Source organism: Peromyscus leucopus, chromosome 6 (assembly GCF_004664715.2).
Source record: "Peromyscus leucopus breed LL Stock chromosome 6, UCI_PerLeu_2.1, whole genome shotgun sequence".
NCBI lineage: Eukaryota > Metazoa > Chordata > Mammalia > Rodentia > Cricetidae > Peromyscus > Peromyscus leucopus.
The window spans coordinates 69,753,112-69,772,548 of NC_051068.1; the positions used below are offsets into that span (position 1 = coordinate 69,753,112).

At 44.9% G+C, this 19,437-nt stretch overlaps 1 protein-coding gene across 1 annotated transcript in view; it reads right to left on the reverse strand.

Moving 5' to 3' along the window:
- Positions 1–14,177: 14,177 nt before the first annotated feature.
- Ctxnd2 (cortexin domain containing 2) overlaps positions 14,178–19,437 on the reverse strand; it is a 36,648-nt gene continuing 31,388 nt past the window's right edge. Inside the window, exon 2 of the mRNA XM_037207303.1 lies at positions 14,178–14,416. Within this exon, the coding sequence (XP_037063198.1) occupies positions 14,258–14,416 (159 nt within the window). The 3' untranslated portion in view covers positions 14,178–14,257. The remainder of the gene's footprint in view (positions 14,417–19,437) is intronic.

A 19,437-nucleotide genomic window follows, 5' to 3' on the forward strand; every position in this document is an offset into this window, starting at 1 on the left:
TTGCTTCTTTCTTTACTTCTCTCTGTCCAGCCATCTTTGAATTCGACCACTTTCAGTGAAGATCTGACCAGGAAAGCTCCTCTCTGTTGCTTGAGTTTTCCTGCCTTGCCCACAGTCAGGACAAATCTCTGTCACTCACCAGTCCCACAGCCGCTCAGACCCAACCAAGTAAACACAGAGACTTATATTGCTTACAAACTGTATGGCCGTGGCAGGCTTCTTGCTAACTGTTCTTATAGCTTAAATTAATCCATTTCTATAAATCTATACCTTGCCACGTGGCTGGTGGCTTACCGGCGTCTTCACATGCTGCTTGTCATGGCGGCGGCTGGCAGTGTCTCCTCTGCCTCAGCCTTCCACTTCCCAGAATTCTCCTCTCTCCTTGTCCCACCTACTTCCTGCCTGGCCACTGGCCAATCAGTGTTTTATTTATTGACCAATCACAGCAATTTGTCATACAGACCATCCCACAGCACTTCCCCTTTTCTTTTTTTAAAAAGGAAGTTTTTAACTTTTACACATCTCAAAAGCCAGCTTGGTATATTTGGGAATTTGGGCGTAGCTTCTCTTACTACTTACTGCTGGAGGGGGGCGCTGTATCTTATGGGAAACAAAGAAAATTTTAGGATCATGCAATAGTCCATGAGGCTGTATCGTCTGAGCCAGTTGCCTTGAAACGATTCTGGATGTTGGATCATCTGGGCCATGGTGTCATCGGAGACCTTTCAGGTGGTCTTGGCTGGTCAAACCTGATGTATCTTAATCTGGAACAAATTCATACCCTCTGGCTTTCTGTAGAAACAAAAGCAGAGCCTCTTTTCCAAAGCAACATATCCTTATAGCCAAATTTTAAAGTCAAGGTACCTTTAAAATACACATTTTGGCATAACTCAACAGCTTTTGCAATCAAATGTTTTTCTTCAGTTACGAATATCAAAGAGAACATAATCCAGATTCTCTGTGTGGTAGCCATCTTTACATGGCTTATGTTTTATATTACCTTGAGCTTATTGCTTTAAACTGCAGCCTTTTAAGCCTGAAATGGTGCTGTGGCTCCTGGCTCCGCCCACTTCAGCTTCCCAACATGGCGGTGGTACGTTTTCCGCCAGCTCTGGGAGCCATCGTGGGTCTATGCTTTTATCCAAGCAGCGTGTAGCCCAGAAACCTCTTTTTTTTTTTTTTTGTTTTGTACTGTGAGACCAAAATGAGCCATCTTAGAAATAAGACCAAAATGCTTTCACCCTAAAATTAAGGCCTACGATTTCTCCTTTGGGGAATAGGCCATTAGTTACTGAAACCAGTCAGTTCAGATTCCAGAAACCAGGAAGTGTAAAAGTACAGAGTCACAAGATAGTCACGAGGTAATGCCTGCCAGACTATGGAATGTACTCTCCCTGGTTTCCAGGGTAACTGACCACAGAAATGCCCCCACCTGAGGGCAGCCACTCCCTTAGAAGTAATTTCTAGAAGTCCCTAGAAGCGAGCCAATCAGAATTGTACCCGTACTAGCACCCCTAAATGATGTAACCTTGTGACTTTTCCCTTTAAAAGCTGAGCTTGCAGACAGGTGGGCGCTTCCTCCAGCCTCCACTGCGTTGGGTGTATTGGACAAAGTCCCTGCCTAGGCTTGTATTGCTTTTGGATATCCAGAATTAAACCTTGCTTTTGCATTCCGGCATGCTCGTCTTTGGTGGTCTCTCTGGGGGTCACGATCTGGGCACAACAGTACTAGCAAAGGCTAAATCCACCACGCAGCTTAATGTGCTACTTGCAGAGGCCTCATTCCCGCCATACTGCAGATCGAGCTTGCATGCTAGGAACCCGCCAGTAGCTCAAACCGGCAGCTGCTGCTCATTTGAGAGAGACAATTAGGAAACTGTTTTTAGCTCTGTTTTAGAATCTTTTCTCAGGTTTTAGGTGGAAACTCTTGCCCTCTCGTTGGGCGCCATTTGTTGCTAGTTTTCCTGCCTTGCCCACAGTCAGGACAAACCTCTGTCACCTGCCATTCCCACAGCCACTCAGACCCAACCAAGTAAACACAGAGACTTATATTACTTACAAACTGTATAGCCGTGGCAGGCTTCTTGCTAACTGTTCTTTTTTTTTTTTTTTTTTTTTTTTTTTTTTTTTTTTTTTTTGGTTTTTCGAGACAGGGTTTCTCTGTGTAGCTTTGCGCCTTTCCTTGAACTCACTTGGTAGCCCAGGCTGGCCTCGAACTCATAGAGATCCGCCTGCGTCTGCCTCCCGAGTGCTGGGATTATAGGCGTGTGCCACCACCGCCCGGCGCTAACTGTTCTTATAGCTTAAATTAATCCATTTCCATAAATCTATACCTTGCCACGTGGCTGGTGGCTTACCGGCGTCTACACATGCTGCTTGTCATAGTGGCGGCTGGCAGTTTCTCTGCCTCAGCCTTCTCCTTCCCAGAACTCTCTTCTCTCCTTGTCCCACCTACTTCCTGCCTGGCCACTGGCCAATCAGTGTTTTATTTGTTGACCAATCAGAGCTATTTGACATACAGACCATCCCACAGCACCCCTCTCCCTTTATTTTTTTATTTTTTTATTTTTAATCCTCGGGGAATGCTAAGAACATCACAATAGATAAATTGCCAACTTAAACTGTCCTCTCCTTCCACTGCCCTCTCATAACCCTACCTGCGAGGCTAAAGGAAGCTGATACACAGAAACAGAGAGCAGATTCAAGATCTTTGGGATTTATTATAGTGGTTTTAATATAGGGTCTTAACATGTCATTTTATCTGGCCTGGAACTTGTAGACCAGACAAAGATCTATCTCTGTTTTCCACGTGCTGGATTAAAGGTATGAGCCACCATGCCCATATACATACATATATATATGTATGTATATATATATATATATATATATATATATGAATGTATGTATATACCTACCTGTGTTTCTGTATTTGGGTATTTGAAAGAAAATGGTCCCCAAATGGCATGGTACTATTATTAGGAGGTATGGCCAAATTGGAGTAGGTGTGGTCTTGTTAGAGAAAGTGTGTCAGTGTGGAGACAGGTTTTAAGGTCTCATATTTGCTCAAGATACCACCCAGTGTCTGACCACTTCCTCTTACCTGAAAGATGTAGGACTCTGTTTTGGTTGTTTTTTACTATTTGACTCTTTTGGGGGCCTGCCACCCAGCTCCTAAATAAATACACAGAGGCTTATACTTTCTTATGAATGCCTGGCATTAACTTGGCTTGTTTCTAGCCAGCTTTTCTTTTCTTTCTTTTTTCTTTTTTTTTTTTTTTTTTTTTTTTTTTTTTTTTTTGGTTTTTTGAGACAGGGTTGTAGATGAACGGTCTTATTAAATAAGAAACACAGAGCCAATGCAGAGATGAAAGCCCAAGAGGTCAGAGTAATAGCTAAGAGCTAAAAACCTTACCCTTCACTGCCACTCCTGTCCTTCCCTTCACAAGAGACTGCCTTCCTGTTCTCTGTCTTCTTATAGACTTTCTGTTCTGCCTTCTCATTGGTTGTAAACCCAACCACATGACATCCTTGTCACTGCCTGTCTATACAGATGAAAGACCCTAACCCTTCAGGTTCCCCCCCCCCAAGTCCCAGGAAATGAAAAACTAAAAAGGGCAAGCTGACTCAGTCATTGTTCAACCACCCCTACCACAATGTAGCAATGTAAAAAGATTTCTGTAAAGAGATGTGCTCAACTGTGACTGGGATAGTTGCAGGTGTTCCAGGAAGGACCACTGTGACCTTTGTGTAAACTCCACTCCCTCCCTGATACCCGCCTTGAGGTTTCAGGAAGAATGTATATGCAGACCTGACTGTACCCACTCTGTGATCAGACCATGATCTTGTGAAATGAAATTGTATGGGAATTGTAATCTTATGGCTTTTGTGGGTTTTTCCTTTAAAAAACCCCATGTGGCTGCAGTAAGATGTGACTCTTGCTCTTGGGAGCAGAGGAGCCCTTCTGTACAGTTGCTTCAATAAAATCCTCCTGCTATTGCATCAACTGGACTGGAGTCTGGGTTCTTGGGGCGCCCACTTGAGACCCTAAACTTTGGGGTCCAACACAGACCTCCAGATCTTCTATGGTTGGTACTGAGATTAACGGCCCATGTCTCCATGCTGGTGATATCCTTGAACACACAGATCTGCCTTTCATGTGATCAGGATTAAGGGCATGTGCTACCACTGCCAGACTTCTGCTATGGCTTGTTATTAGCTCTGAACACCAGGCAACTTTATTTATTAACATACAAATAAAATCACATTTCAGTACAAATAAAATATCACCATACAGGGTTTCTCTATGTAGCTTTGCACCTTTCCTGGAACTCACTTGGTAGCCCAGGCTGGCCTTGAATTTATAGAGATCCACCTGCCTCTGCCTCTCAAGTGCTGGGATTAAAGGCATGTGCCACCACCACCTGGCTTAGCCAGCTTTTCTTAACTTAAATTATCCTGTATATCTTTTGCCTCTGGGCTTTTACCTTTCTCTATTTCTTTTCTTTCTTTTTCTTTTTCTTTTCTTTCTTTCTTTTCTTTTCTTTTTTTTTTTTTTTTTTGAGACAGGGTTACTCTGTGTAGTTTTGGTGTCTGTCCTGGATCTCACTCTGTAGACCAGGCTGGCTTTGAACATCTACCCTCATGACAGAAATTGGTGAGGGGACTGTAAGACCTGCAGGTCACCTTAGGCTTGGAGAGGGCAGTGGATTAAGCAGGTCTAGGCCTTGTCACTTCCCTGCCAGGCTTAGGAGTTCTCAGTTGCAGAGTTGGTGAGGCTGGACCTCCGTGGCATGGCATAGAGGATGAGCCTGCACAGGGGTGGGGGTGGCATTCTGATTTCCAGTGCCCAGGCATGTCCTCCTGGGCAGCTGCTAAAGCTTGGGCATTTTCACCAATTCCTGTAGGGGAGTTTGGGGATCCTCCTCAGCTTTTTAAATTTTTTTTCTTTTAAGATTCATTTATTTATTATGTATACAGTGTTCTGCCTACATATATGCTTACAGGTCAGAAGAGGGCACCAGATCTCATTATGGATGGTTGTGAGCCATCATGTGGTTGCTGGGAATTGAACTTGGGACTCCTGGAAGAGCAGCCAGTGCTCTTAACCACTGAGCCATCTCTCCAGCCCTATATTTTTTTTTCTAGTATCTGGTGCTGACTGAGAAATGAAGGCAGGAGTTTGGCGAGACTGAGTATGAGAAGAAACCAGGGAAGATCTGGCCTTGTTAGGCCAGTGTAGGCTGAGGCACTGGGACATAGTGGGAGGGGAGGACAGGAAGGAGGGTGAGGAGGAGGAATTTGGTCTTAGATTTGTGGCCCCAGAGGAGGGGGTTGGGTTGGTAGAGTTTGGGGGAACTAGGGGAGGGGTCAGTGTCTCCAGTAGTGAATGAACTGGTGCTGAGACACTGGCCCCTGTAGAGAGGATGGGAATGCAGAACCCGAAAACAGTGGACTTAGGGCAGTTCTGTAGCCCCAATTTGAATAGATTTCGTAAAAGCCCCCACAGGGGCATTTGGGGATCAGGCTTTGAATGGCAAGTGCCCTTTCTCAAGTCTATGCAGGGGACCTGAAGCATACCACAATGTTTCCACTGTGGTAATTCTTGGGTCAAAAAACGGGGGTGGGGGTGGGGGTGAGGGGCAAATTACCTTCAACAGAATGTCTTCTGGAGAAGGGGTCCCATGGAACAAAGGCAGCCCTTTGCTCCAGAATGGATCAGGGGCCTGGTATGGCCATGTCTTTGTCAGGACACCCCGAAAAATGAAGAGGCCCTGGGCCTCCTAGGCAATGTCTTGAAAAGGAAACTTACTTAGCCTGGAGCCAATCTCAGTCTGGCGGAGAGCGGAGCAGGTATCGGGGAGAGGGGTGTCTTCCCCACCATGCAGCCCTGGGCCAGTGGGGAAAAAGTCAGCACCCCCTCAGTGGAACCTCCAGATGATAAGTCTTTGCACCCTGAAGGCCTCCTGCTCCACCAATGCAGCAAACCCAATCAGACCAAATTGGAAAAGCCGAGGTTTAATGGGTAAAGTGCCTGGGTGATTCCTGGTGCCTCAGAGAGATGAGGGGGCCAAGAGATGGGAAGAACCACAGGTCTGTTTTCTGGGATACAGCTTATATACCCTGTGGGAGTGAGTGGTCTTGAGCCTCTCTCAGGGAGGAGCTATGTTTGGCAGGCTTTGAAGGGGTGGGTTTGGGGAGGAGCTGTGTTTGGCGGGCTTTAAAGGGACAGGTTTGGGGAAAGAGGTGGGGAAGGGGAATTGAGGTGGATCTTCCACCAGAACAGTTATCAGATGTCTTATGCTTCAAGGCCTCTACTAGATGTTTTGAGAATTAAGGAAATGTTTACACTTGTCTGTCCTTTGTATCTTTAACCACAGTGTCCTTGAAAGGGGGAGGTCTTTTTCCTTTCCTCCTGCTGGTGTATAAAAAGCCCATGAGGAATAAACTCAAGGTGACTGTGGTATTGACCCAGAGCCCTCCCGAAGCTATCCTGTGTCTTTGTCTTTTACATCTACATCTCTATTTTTCATATCTATTATTTCTCTTTTTTCTTTTCATTTTGTTTTGTTTTGTTTTTTGAGACAGGGTTTCCCTGTGTAGTTTTAGTGCCTGTCCTGGATCTTGCTCTGTATACAAGGCTGACCTCAAACTCACAGAGATCCACCTGCCTCTGCCTCCCGAGTGGCAGGATTAAAGGTATGCCCACTGCACCTGGTATTGGTTGGATTATGTTCTCATTGGTTAAATTCTTCCATCTTTCCAGCATGGGAGGAGAAGGAAAGGGGAATTGTGGAGGGAAACAAGATGGTATTTGGGAACACCATATCTCCCACCGAGTGCTGGGATTAAAGGCGTGCACCACCACCACCACCACACACCACCACCACCACCACCACCACCACCACCACCCGGCTAAATCTGAATTTCTGTAGGACCTCCAGGTAATTTATTGAGTTGAATTTGAGCAACTAAGTAGGAATGGCAGGTCTGAGTTGTATTGCCATTCATTATAGGTCAGTAAGTCTTATTAGTAGGAAGCCAAGTTGGGTATGGCGGTCTATGCAAGTAATACCAGCACTTTGGAGGTGGAGGCAGGAGGATAAAGAGTTCAAGGTTATCTGTCTTTGGTTACACTTTTAGATTGAAGCCAGCCTGGGGGAGGCAGGAGAAAGAAAGAAAGAAAGAAAGAAAGAAAGAAAGAAAGAAAGAAAGAAAGAAAGAGAGAGAGAGAGAAAGAAAGAAAGAAAGAAAGAAGGAAAGAGAGAAAGAGAGAAAGAGGAGAGGAGAAGAAAAGAAAAGGAAAGAAGAAAGAAGAGAGAGGAGAGGGAAATAATGTAGATGTCTGTTTCCAGAGATTGGTAAAATCATGGCATACTCACACAATAATGTACTTTTTACCTGTTTTTAGGAGAAAACCAAGGGAGTATGATGAGGTTCAGTTGGTATAGTACTACCAAACAAAAGGGACGCCCGTAGTGCAGTCTTCGGGATTAACCACAACACTGGAAACGGTGACCCCGTCTCTCTACAAGCATGAGGGCCTGAGTTTAATCTCTAGAAGCTATGTGTCCTTCTTAGGGTGTCTATGGCAGTGATAAGACATGGCCAAAAGCAATCATGTGCAGGAAGACAGTGTTTGTTTTAGCTTACAATTCCACATTTTAGTCCATTATGAAGGGAAGTTAGAGAAGGAACTCAGGACAAGAACCCAGAGGCAGGCACTCATGCAGAGGCCTTGGAGGAACTATGCCTCCTGGCTCACTCCTCATGCCTTGCTCAGCCTGCCTTCTTATATAACCAAGGACCAGCAGCCCAGGGGTAGCACTGTTCCCAGTGAACTGGGCTCTCCCATATTACTGATCGAAAAATGCCCTTCAGGCTTGTCCACAGGCCAAGACAACGGAGGCATTTTCTCAGTTGAGGTTCTAGATGACTCTAGTTTGTGTCAAGTTGACATTAAACTAGCTAGCACACCACGTAAAAATACTGGGTGGGGCGGCACGTTGTAACCTCGGTGCTAGAGAGGAGGAAACGAGAATGTTCCCGGAGCTGGCCAGCCTCGCAGCCTAGCCTAATCGGTGAGATCAGGGGAGTGAGATAGACTGTCTCAGAGGTGGGAGATTGTGTTCTGAGGATAATAGCACAGGTTGTCTTCTGCACCCTTCCACCCCGACACACAAAGTGCACCAGTATACCTGCACACAGACACATACACTCACACATTAAAAACCATAAGGATGCATTCAATATTGATATCAATGATCTTCAAGATATAATCATAGGATGGGATGTAGCTCATTTGGTGCAGTGCTTGCCTACTATAAAGCCAGCTTTGTTTCCATTCCCTGCACCACATAAAACCAGGCATGGTGGTGTATGCATATAATTACAGCACTTGGGAAGTAGAGGCAGAAGGATCAAGAGTTCAAGGCCAAAAAAAAAAAAAAAAGAGTTCAAGGCAAGAGTACAGGAGACCCTTTTTTAAACAAAATAAAACAAGAACAACAACAAAAACAAAACAGATGGTGGTGGCGCACGCCTTTAATCCCAGCACTTGGTAGGCAGAGACAGGTGGATCTCTGTGAGTATGAGGCCAGCCTGTTCTACAGATGTGTCAGTAGTTAAAAGCTATTTTTTTCAAGACAGGGTTTCTCTGTGTAGCTCAGGATGTCCTGGAACTCACATTGTAGGTCAGGCTGGCCTCAAACTCAGAGATACACCTGCCTCTGCCTCCTGAATACTGGGATCAAAGATGTGTGCCACCACTGTCTGGAAGCTTTGTTTTTTGTTTTGTTTTGTTTTGTTTTGTTTTTATAAATGCTCTGTGTCTTGTTTTCCCTGGGAGACTTTGCTTCCTGTGTTCCATTTTCACAGAATCCTGAGGGCTAATTAAAGCTGAAAAAAAAAAAGATTGAGCACGGTGACACACTCTTGCATCCCTGTCCTCTACAGGCAAAGGTGGAGGAGGGCTAGAAGTTCGAGGCCTTCTTGGTTTACATAGGGAGTTCTCAGCCAGCCAGGGTTATATAGTGAGACCTTGATCCCCAAAACAAAAACCAAGCCAAAAGAAGAAAAGGAGGAGGAAGAGGAGAAAAGAAGGAAGGAAGGAAGGAAGGAAGGAAGGAAGGAAGGAAGGAAGGAAGGAAGGAAGGAAAAATTCCTGTTTCCTTAGAGTCAGGAAGAGAGACAATTTTGAATCTATACTAGCAGTATGTGGCTAGAATTGTGTTTCCATGTGATGTACAGTATCTCCTTTTGTCAATGTGTGTGGTGTGTGTGTGTGTGTGTGTGTGTGTGTGTGTGTGTGTGTGTGTGTCTAGAAACCTTCCTAGACTGCTCCCCTCCGCCCATGGCAGTCTGAAACTCCAATAATTCTCTGAACCATAAGCCAGCTCCAATTAAATGTTTCCCTTTATAAGAGTTGCCATGGTCATGGTGTCTCACAGTAATAGAAACCCTAACTAAGACACAGGGTTTCTCTGTGTAGCCCTGGCTGTCCTGGAACTTACTTTCAACAGAGATCCGCCTGCCTCTGCCTCCTGAGTGCTGGGATTAAAGGCGTGCACCACCCTGCCCAGCTAACCTTGAGCTTTGAGGCCGGTACAGCATAAAATAAGGTGTGAACAGAGCATAATGAGACAGCTCCCGAACATACCTGGTGTCTTCACATGGGACATGCTGGGAAAGATGCTTCACAGTGCCCCGGCTCAGTAGTCCATCATACTACTCAAATGGCATGCAACTGAAAATGTATGGACTGCTTCTTTCTGAAAATTTCCATTTAATTGTTTTGGATCATGGTTGACTGACAAGGAACTCAAAACTCCAGAAAGTAAAACCATGACGCAGTGGGATGGCTCAGTGGGTGAAGGTACTTGGTACCAAGCCTGACACTTGGGTTTGTTCCCTGGGACTTACATGGCTAAAAGACAGAAACTTCAACTCCTGCAGGTTATCCTCTAACTCTCTCTCTCTCTCTCTCTCTCTCTCTCTCTCTCTCTCTGTGTGTGTGTGTGTGTGTCTGTCTGTCTCTCTCTCTCTGTCTGTCTGTCTGTGTCTGTCTGTCTGTCTCTCTCTCTCTCTCTCACACGCACACACACACAGTGAATTAATAAATATAATACAAGTTTTTAAAGGGCCAGTGAGACGGCTCAGTGGATAGAGCTGTTCCAGCCAAGCCTGATGTCCAGAGTTCCGTAGGAAGGATCTCACAGTGAAATCACGACAAGGAAGGGGACAGGAGCTACTCTTTTTGTATAAGGGGAATGTGTTCCAAGACCCCATGGATAACAAAATCCATGTATGCTCGTGTTATGTAAAATTGCATGGTGTTTTCATATATCTGTTTACAACTTCCTATGTGCTTTAGTTTTTGAATGTGTGTGTTTGTGTACATGTCCATGTGAGTGTGCCAGTATACTTTTCATTGTTTATGTGTGGAGGTCAGAAGTCAAAATCATGTATCTGTTTCTGCTGCTTTCTACCTTACTTTTTTCAGAAAAGACTTTTCACCGACTCTGGAACTCATCTGTTTGGCTAGCTTTAGCCCAGGGGATCTTCCGCTCTCTGCCTCTTCAGTGCTGGAATTATAGATGCATGCTCTAGTACTTGCTTTTCATGTAGATGCACTTTTGATCCTCCTGCCTCCACCTTCCAAAGATCTGGATTATAGACCAGTATATCACATTTTTTTCAGGATCCAATCTGGGGCTTTGTGTGTGCTAGGCAAGCATGCTATAATGACCAACACCCCCAACCTCTTATATACACTTTGTAAGATTAGAAAGTATTTTTATAGCCAGGCGGTGGTGGTGCGCACGCCTTTAATCCCAGCACTTGGGAGGCAGAGGCAGGCGGATCTTTGTGAGTTCGAGGCCAGCCTGGTCTACAGAGCAAGATCCAGGAAAGGCGCAAAGCTACACAGAAAAACCCTGTCTCGAAAAATCAAAAAAAAAAAAAAAAAAAAGTATTTTTATGCTGGGTGATGGTGGCACACGCCTTTAGTCCCAGCAATTAGGAGGCAGAAGTCGGTGGATCCCTTTGAGTTTTAGGCCAACCTGGTCTAAGGAGTCCCAGGACTATGCAGAGAAACCGTGTCTTGAAAATTAAAAAAAAAAAAAAAAGTATTTTCCTATGTATGTATCTTTGTGAGTATGTGCCATGGGAGTGTGGGGGCCATGGCTGAAGAGGCCGGAAGAGGGCATCGGAATCCCTGAAGCTGAATTTATAGGAGTTGTAAGCACACCATCATTGGTGCTGCGCACTTGAGTCCTTTGTAAAAGCAGCAAGCACTCTAAAGCACCAAGTCATCTCTCCGCCCAGCCTTCTTAGTATCCCAGATCATCTCTGAATCACTTGTGATAGCTAATACAATATTGAGCCTATGTGTATAGTCTGTACTTCATTGCTTAGGAAAAATCAGGAAAATCTGTACTTGCTTAGTATAGATACAATGCTTTTACTTTTTTTCTTTGTTGTTTTTGTTTTGTTGTTGTTTTGGGGGCCCAGGATGGCTTGAACTTCAGATCTTCCTGCCTCTGGCTCCCAGCTCCTGATATTATAGGTCTATGTTAACACACTAGACACAACTTTTTTTTTTTTTTTTAGCTCTTTTTGATGTACAGCAAATGACCACACTTCATGGTGTAAAGAGACAGCAATGTATTTTCTCACAGTTCTAGAGAGTAGAAATCTGCAGAGAAATACTTCTTGACCTTTTGACTATCATATGAAGAAGCTCACACCCACGATGTTGGTGAGGCCAAGCCACCAAAGACTCCAGGAGAGAATCCTTGTCTCTTCTAGCTTCTGGTGGTTTTGGCTTGTGGCCGCACAACTCAAATCTCTGCTGTCATCTTTATCTTGATGGGGTCTCCCCCCAACCTCCTGTCTCCTGAGGCCCAGGCTTGCTTTGAAATCACTGTAGGACCCAAGCTAAGAACTCAGACACTCCTTCTACCTCTGGATCTCAAGGGCTGGTATTATTGGTGTGAACCACTTCATCTGCTTTAAGAGTCTTTATTTCTTTCAAGAGTTTTTCCCCCTGGGTGGTGCTCACCAACCTAAGACAGAGCACCTGTGTGGCCTGGGCAGGCGTCTCCATGACGATAAGGTGACTTGCTGATGTCCCATGCAACCTAAGTCAGAAGCTCATTTTTTTAGTAAAAGGGGGACATGTAGGGCCCTGGCCCCCGTTTTGGGTAACTATTGCCTTGCTTGCTGACCTTGACCTTGATATCCTCCCTATGCTAATTCCCTGCCGGGTTCCACTCTCCTGAATTCTTAAGGGAAGTTCCTTGTCTGTGTATCCTGAATAATGGGCATTAACAGCTGAGATGCAAGATTGTAAAACATCGGTAGCGAACTTCTGCCCTCTGGGGTTCTCCCATTGTGCTGTAAGTCTGTATTTAAGACCTCTTCCCTCCTTCAATAAACAGCATTTGACATTAAAAAAAAAAAAAGACTTCTATCTAGAAGTCTCTCAAAATTCAATAGTGGAGTGTGGGGGTCAGCAGAAGATGGAGTTGGGTGAGGAAGGACTAAAGAAGGACACAAGGTTGCTTTGGTGAGTGACAACAATGTCTACTATATTGGCTAAGATGATGTCTCACGAATGCATCTATGTATCAAAATTTGCCAAGTTATTTGTTTTAAAGATATTCTCATTTTTTATGTCATTCTACTCAATAAAACTGTTTAAAAGTAAAAAAGAGAGAGAGAGAGAGAGAAAAGAAAAGAGAGAGAGAGAGAGAGAGAGAGTTTTCCCATTTGGAGCACCACTCAGCCCAGTCATGCTACTTTGTAGATGAGGGATCTTTGGCTGACCGAGATTGGGGAACTTGCTCCAGGCAAATTAGACTACCTGTACCACAGAGTGGTGCCCTGTGGAGAGGAAAGCAGATTTGACACCCTGAAGAGGTCTTGTTGTGAAAGACCCTAACCCTTCAGGCTTATACGCCGCCCCCCCAAGCCCCAGGAGAATAAGGAACTAAAAAGAAAACTAGTTGCAAGGGCCACCTGACTCAGCCATTATTCAACTACCCCTGCCACAATGTAACAATGTAAAGAGATCTCTGTTAAGAGATGCGCTCAACTGTGACTGGGATAATTGCAAGTGTTCCAGGAAGGACCACTGTGACCTTTGTGTAAACTCCACTCCCACCCTGATACCCCCCACCCCCTTGAGGTTTCGGGAAAAATGTGCTTGTGGACGTGACTGTACCCACCCGTGATCAGGCCATGATCTTATGAAATTAGCCTCTAGACATAAATCAGTCGAAATGAAATTGTATGAGAATTGCAATCTTATGGCTTTTCTGGGTTTTTCCTTTAAAAGTATCCATGTGATTGCAATAGGCGTGACTCTTGCTCTTTGGAGCTGAGTTTGCCCAACTGTACAGCCGCATCAATAAACCTCTTGCTGGTGCATCAACTGGACCGGAGTCTGGGTTCTTGGGGCACCCACCGGAGAAGGGAGTACCCTGAGTCTGGGTTCTATCAGTTGGATGCTAACCATTTCTTCATAACTTACATGTGTAAGGGACAAATCGATTTCATCACCTCCAGGTCAGCTTCTGTTTCAGATGGGCCTCACTGAGTACAGCATTATGTTACATCATTAAATTAAGATCCACTGGCCGGGTGGTGGTGGCTCATGCCTTTAATCCCAGCATTTGGGAGGCAGAGGCAGGTGGATCTCTGTGAGTTCAAGGCCAGCCTGGTCTACAGAGCTAGTTCCAGGACAGCCAGGGCTACACAGAGAAACTTGGTCTTGAAAAACCATAAGAAAAAAAAAATCCACTATTCTATCCAAGAGACATTAGATGTGGGACAATTGAAACTCATGGCCTTAGCCTAGCCAATAAATTCAGTTTCAGTAATGGATTCCCTGAAATGGAACAAAGGAAAAGGTCCAGTGTTTGCTCTCTGGTGAGATTCTTGACTCTTCTGGGCTTGTCACTGAACATAAGATAGGAAGGCTGAAAAATATAAGTCTGGATCATACACCGTGTCAAATAAAAGATTTCAAGTCTTGAGCATACTTTGTAGTCTCAGTATTTAGGAGGCAGAGATAGGAGAATCAGGGCTTCGAGGCCAGCCTTGGCTGCGTAAGCTCCTGTTAAACATACTGTGTGTGCCCTGCCCCCCACCCCAAAAAAAAACCAACAACAACCAACCAAGATTGCAAATGTCTTGTGAGAGTCTGCAGGTTTTATGGTCCTTTAAGTCAGAGATGGATCTGTGGTTATGGAGCTTATTAGTCAAAAACTTCGTTTGGATTCCTCAGAAACTTCAACCACCGGAAAATCATCACTATCAGAAAGAGTAATATAAAGGTAACAAAGGCAAGCGTGAGGCCTTTGTTCAGATCGAAGCCACTGTGAAGGCTGGAGTCTTCCATGAGGACACACACCTCCTACTGTCTGCCAGACACAGCTATCTCCTCAGGCATGTCTTCAGATTGGTCAGATGTCTAGAAAATAAGAGCAAAAACAGGTTCTTTTTGGGTCTATGCGTGTGTGGGCCTGCATTTCCTCAGTAGCAGCGTGTGGAAACTAAAGAGACCAAGGGTTGGAAAAAAGTGATCAAGATTTATTTAAGAGCCAGGCTTGGTAGCACACACCTTTGATCCCAGCACTCAGGAGGCAGAATCAGATTGATCTCTGAGAGTTCAAGGCTAACCTGCTCTCCATAGCAAGTTCTGGGTCAGCTGGAACTACACAGTGAGACACTGTCTCAAAAACAAGAATAAAAAATCTTTGCCGGGTGGTGGTGGCACATGCCTTTAATCTCAGCACTCGGGAGGCAGAGGTAGGTGGATCTCTGTGAGTTCGAGGCCAGCCTGGGCTACCAAGTGAGTTCCAGGAAAGGCGAAAAGCTACACAGAGAAACCCTGTCTTGAAAAACCAAAAAAAAAAAAAACAAAAACAAAAAAAAAACTTCAACATTCCCAATTTTGTATCCCTCCCTAAATTTTCTTCTAATTCCTAGGATACCTATTGTACATAATTGATGTAAGTTTTCTTTTCTTTTCTTTTGTTTTTCGAGACAGGGTTTCTCTGTATAGCTTTGGGGCCTGTCCTGGATCTCAAATTGTAGACCAGGCTGGCCTTGAACTCATGGATATCATCTTGCCTGTGCCTCTTGAGTGCTGGGACTAAAGGCTTGCACCACCATGCCTGGCATCAGTGTTACCTATTTTTTTTTTTTTTTTTTTTTTAAGATTTAAATTTTTTGGGGGGGGGGCGGTTTTCGAGACAGGATTTTTCTGTGTAGCTTTGGAGCCTGTCCTGGAACTCACTCTGTAGCCCAGGTGGCCTCGAACTCACAGAGATCCGCCTGCCTCTGCCTCCTGAGTGCTGGGATTAAAGGCGTGAGCCACCACCACCGCCTGGCCGATTTAAAAAAATTTTACTTATTTAATTTGGTTTTCCAAGACAGAATTTCTCTCTGTAGCTCTGTCTGTCCTAGAACTCACCCTACAGACCAGGCTGGCCTCTCACAGAGATCGATCTGCCTTCCTCTATCTCCGGTGTGCTGGGATTAAAGGCGTGCAGCAGGACAGTCCAGCTGCCTGGCTTATTTATTTTTCAAATATGTGTATGCCATGTATGTTTGGTGTCTATGGAAGCCAAGAGTAAATCATATCCCCAATGAAGCTCACAATCATTCAAACCAGGTGCTAGAAAGCCAGCTTATTTCCTCTGAAAGAGCAGCAAGTGTTATTAACCACTGAAGCATCTCCCCAGGCCTGATTGTGTTATCTTAACTCAGTGGGTTATTAACATAACATTGTCTTTGTTCCGATTACTGTTTACTATATTGTCATTCTCAATTCTTGATGAAAAATCATCTACATCCAGAGATCAGCTTCAATGATGAAAACTTAGTTCATCAGGGCTAAATTGATTGCCCACCAGAACTAGGTGGTAAGAACCCATCGCTGGGGATGCCTCAGGTCAGGACATGGAAAAATCAGTGGAGCTGAAAAGGAGGATTCCTCCTTGCTGACTGTAGTTCATAATGTTGAACGGTGCTATGCAGACTGATGGGGATTGGAGGGAGTTATAAAAAATGGCTCAGTGGTTAAGAGCATTGCTGTTCTTGCAAAGAAACTGGATTTGGTCCCCACACATCAGCTGACAATCATTTGTAAGTTAGGTTCTGGGGAATTCGATACTATCTTCTGACCTCTGGAAAATCTAAGCACACACATGGTACACATACATACATGTAGACAAACATTTGCACACATGTAAAAAGTTTTAAGTTTTACCCATTTATGAGCTCCTATGTACTGCACAAAGTACCAGGTACAGTTGTGTTCATTGGCGATAGACTGTTACAGGGGGTAACCTATTGCTTTTGGATTAAACTTGAGACACGTTCCAGAGGAGGGAATTTATGCTTGTAAACCTGTACTGTAAACCTGGTCAGAATTCTGTAGCCAGAGACATCATAGGCCCTACCATGGAAGCTACTACTGTTGTTCTATTCCATAGGCATGCATATTGTACCCATCAAACTACTTTGTAAGTATTTATGTTCATGCTCATAGGGTGGTGCTTCTCTCGGCGTTGGGAGGAGAAGGCTCATTTGCAGTGGTTTGTGGACACTGCAGAGACTCATAACTGATCCAAATGCTGAGACTGAGTGGCTGTTTAGTGATCAGCCCTAAAAGGGACACCTATATCACCCCCTCCAAGGTTCAGAGAACACTGTGGAAGGTGAGCGAGCCAGAGGACAGGGAGGAAGGCTGTCTTTGGAACATGGTATGATTTTTGAACTCAGGGCTCCAGGTTGCCTGTGGTCACCTGCCCAAGACTCAGATGAAATTGCATCTGTCAACACCATCGTGGATACAGAAGAGGCTCATGAGGCCCATGCCTCCCTGAGGAGCTATTGGCACTTAGTAGTTGCTAAGTGAGGGGGAGACATTTCTTGCAGGTTAAGTTGTCAATGTCCTGGTAAGTAAAAAAATAATTTTAACACAATGTCCATATAAGCTTCATAAAAAACACAATGAACATAAGGAGACTAGATAAACTTCAATAAACACAAGGGTACATGATTGATCAAATACAGTAGTGATCATAAAATCAAAAAAAATAATAAACACAAAAAAAGCACATGGTCTATCAGAACTTCTGGTTCTTTTGAAGTAATAAGATAAAATTATATTATAACAACGACTGAGTTTCATTTTTCGTTTTTTTATATTTTTTGTTTTTAGCGTCCGACTGCTTACTTTTCGTTTTTAGATGATTCAGATTTTTATAGCTCTTCTCCCTCTTGAGGCCCCAGCTTCTCCAGGAAGAAAGGAAAGAGAGAAAGAAACCAGGAGAAGTGAGCGTTTCTCACTTAATGAACTCAGTGTAGCTACAGTGAGTCAACAACCTGGTTGTATTCTGTTTAAATCTGGTCAGTTGAGTGAAGGGTGTTTACGGGTTTTTTGAGTAATGTTAATCTTCGTTCTGGACTGTCATTTAGGACCCATTAAAACAGCACTGCTTAAGCAGAGTGCAATGTCACCTGCCTCTAATCTCAGCATGATGGAGACTGAGACAGGAGGATACAGAATGTCTGCTGCTTAGGCCTCATAGCAAGACCTTGTCTCAAGCAGCAACACGCGTCTCATCCTACCCCAGAATGGCCATGGCCTCCAGGCCCCCTCAGTGTGCTTGTTCCTCCTGAGATGCTTGGTGCCCTTTAAGTGGCGCTGCTAAACTGAGGAGTTGTGAAATCAGTCGTATTACTCTCCCATGGCGCAGTGTTAGTACCATCGCTGCTGGCACCGGTTACGCCAGTGGCTTCCACTTTCAGAGCCCTCTTGCCAAATTTGTGTGTTGACACAAGATAAATGTGCACTTCATACTTCACTGAACCTTGATTAAAGAGGGTGGACAGGTCTGGGGGCATGGATCAGTGGGTTAAAGTGCCTGTTGTGTAAGTATGGGGCCCTGAGTCCAGATGCCCAGCACCCACGGGAAAGCCAGAAGCTGGTACCTGTAATCCCGGGGCTGGGGAAAGGAGGCAGGTAGATCTTGGGGGAGACAGTTAAGACTCCCAGGCCAGCTAGTCTAAATGAACTGGTTACCTGTAGGCTCAGTGAGAGACACTATCCCAAAAAGCAAAGGTAGGAGGCTAGAGAGATGCTCAGTGGTTGAGAGCACTTATTCTTGCAGAGGCTCCTGGTTCCAGTTCCAGAAGCCACTGTAACTCCAGCTCTAGGGAATCTGAAGCACTGCTCAGGGGGTGCATAGACACAAATGTTAGCAAAGCACTTATGCACATAAGATAAAACACATCTTTTAAAAATTTAAGAACAAGGCCGGGCAGTGGTGGCGCACGCCTTTAATCCCAGCACTCAGGAGGCAGAGTGAATCTCTGAGTTCATGGCCAGCCTGGTCTACAGAGAAAGTTCCAGGACAATCAGGACTACACAGTGAAACCCTGTCTCAAAACGAACAAAAAAAGCTCTGGCTGACTCAGAACCTGCTGTGTAGGCCAAGCAGGCCTTGAACTCTCCACATTGCTCCTGCCTCAGCCTCCAGAGCGCTGGGGTGCTTGTTTTGTCTTTTTTTCTTACCAATCACAGATACTCTTGCACTTTGCCCTTCTCACTTAACGATGTTATCTTGGAAGGTTGCAGACGTGCTTTGGTGGTAGACAGAATGCTTACCAAGCAAGTTCAAGACCCGGGGTTCCGTTTTTCTAGCACTGAGGAAAAGCCAAGCCAGGCACAGTTTCTGTCGCTAGCTCCGGTTGTGCCTGCTGCTCTACAGCCTGGACAAGGAAGTGTGTTACCTGCGGGTCAGTGGCAGGGTGACTGTCACTTGTGCAAGGTCCTGGGGTGCTGTCCCCAGCGCCATAACCACAAATGGACCAGCAGTTAAGAAATCTGGCTGCTTGTACAGAGAATCCAGTTCAGTTCTCAGCCCCCACACGGCAGCTCACAGCTTGTAACTCCATAACTCCAGTTCCAGGAACCGTCTTCTGCCCTCAGAGTACAGGGCACACATGTGGTGCACAAACAGATGCAGGCAAAACACTCACACACATAAAAGTAAATCAATCTTTATCAAAAAAGGGTGTTTTTCCATTGTAAGTTTGGCCAATATAGATAAATCATACACTGATATAGATGTAATTATAGTGTTTTATGTATCGAGATGAGTCTTTAAAAATTTGTGTGTGCTCATGTTTAAGTGTGTGTGATGTGAGTGAAGGGCCGAGGACAACCTTGAGTGTTACCAGGAACGTTCTTATAGAACCCAGGACCACATGCTCATCAGTGGCACTGTGCTCAGTGGCTATATGCCCCCCACATGAATCATTAATCAAGGAAATGCCTGACAGACTTGCCGACAGGCTAATATGATGGAGGCATTCTCTCAATTGAGGGTCCCTCTACCCAGATGACTCTAGCTCATGTCA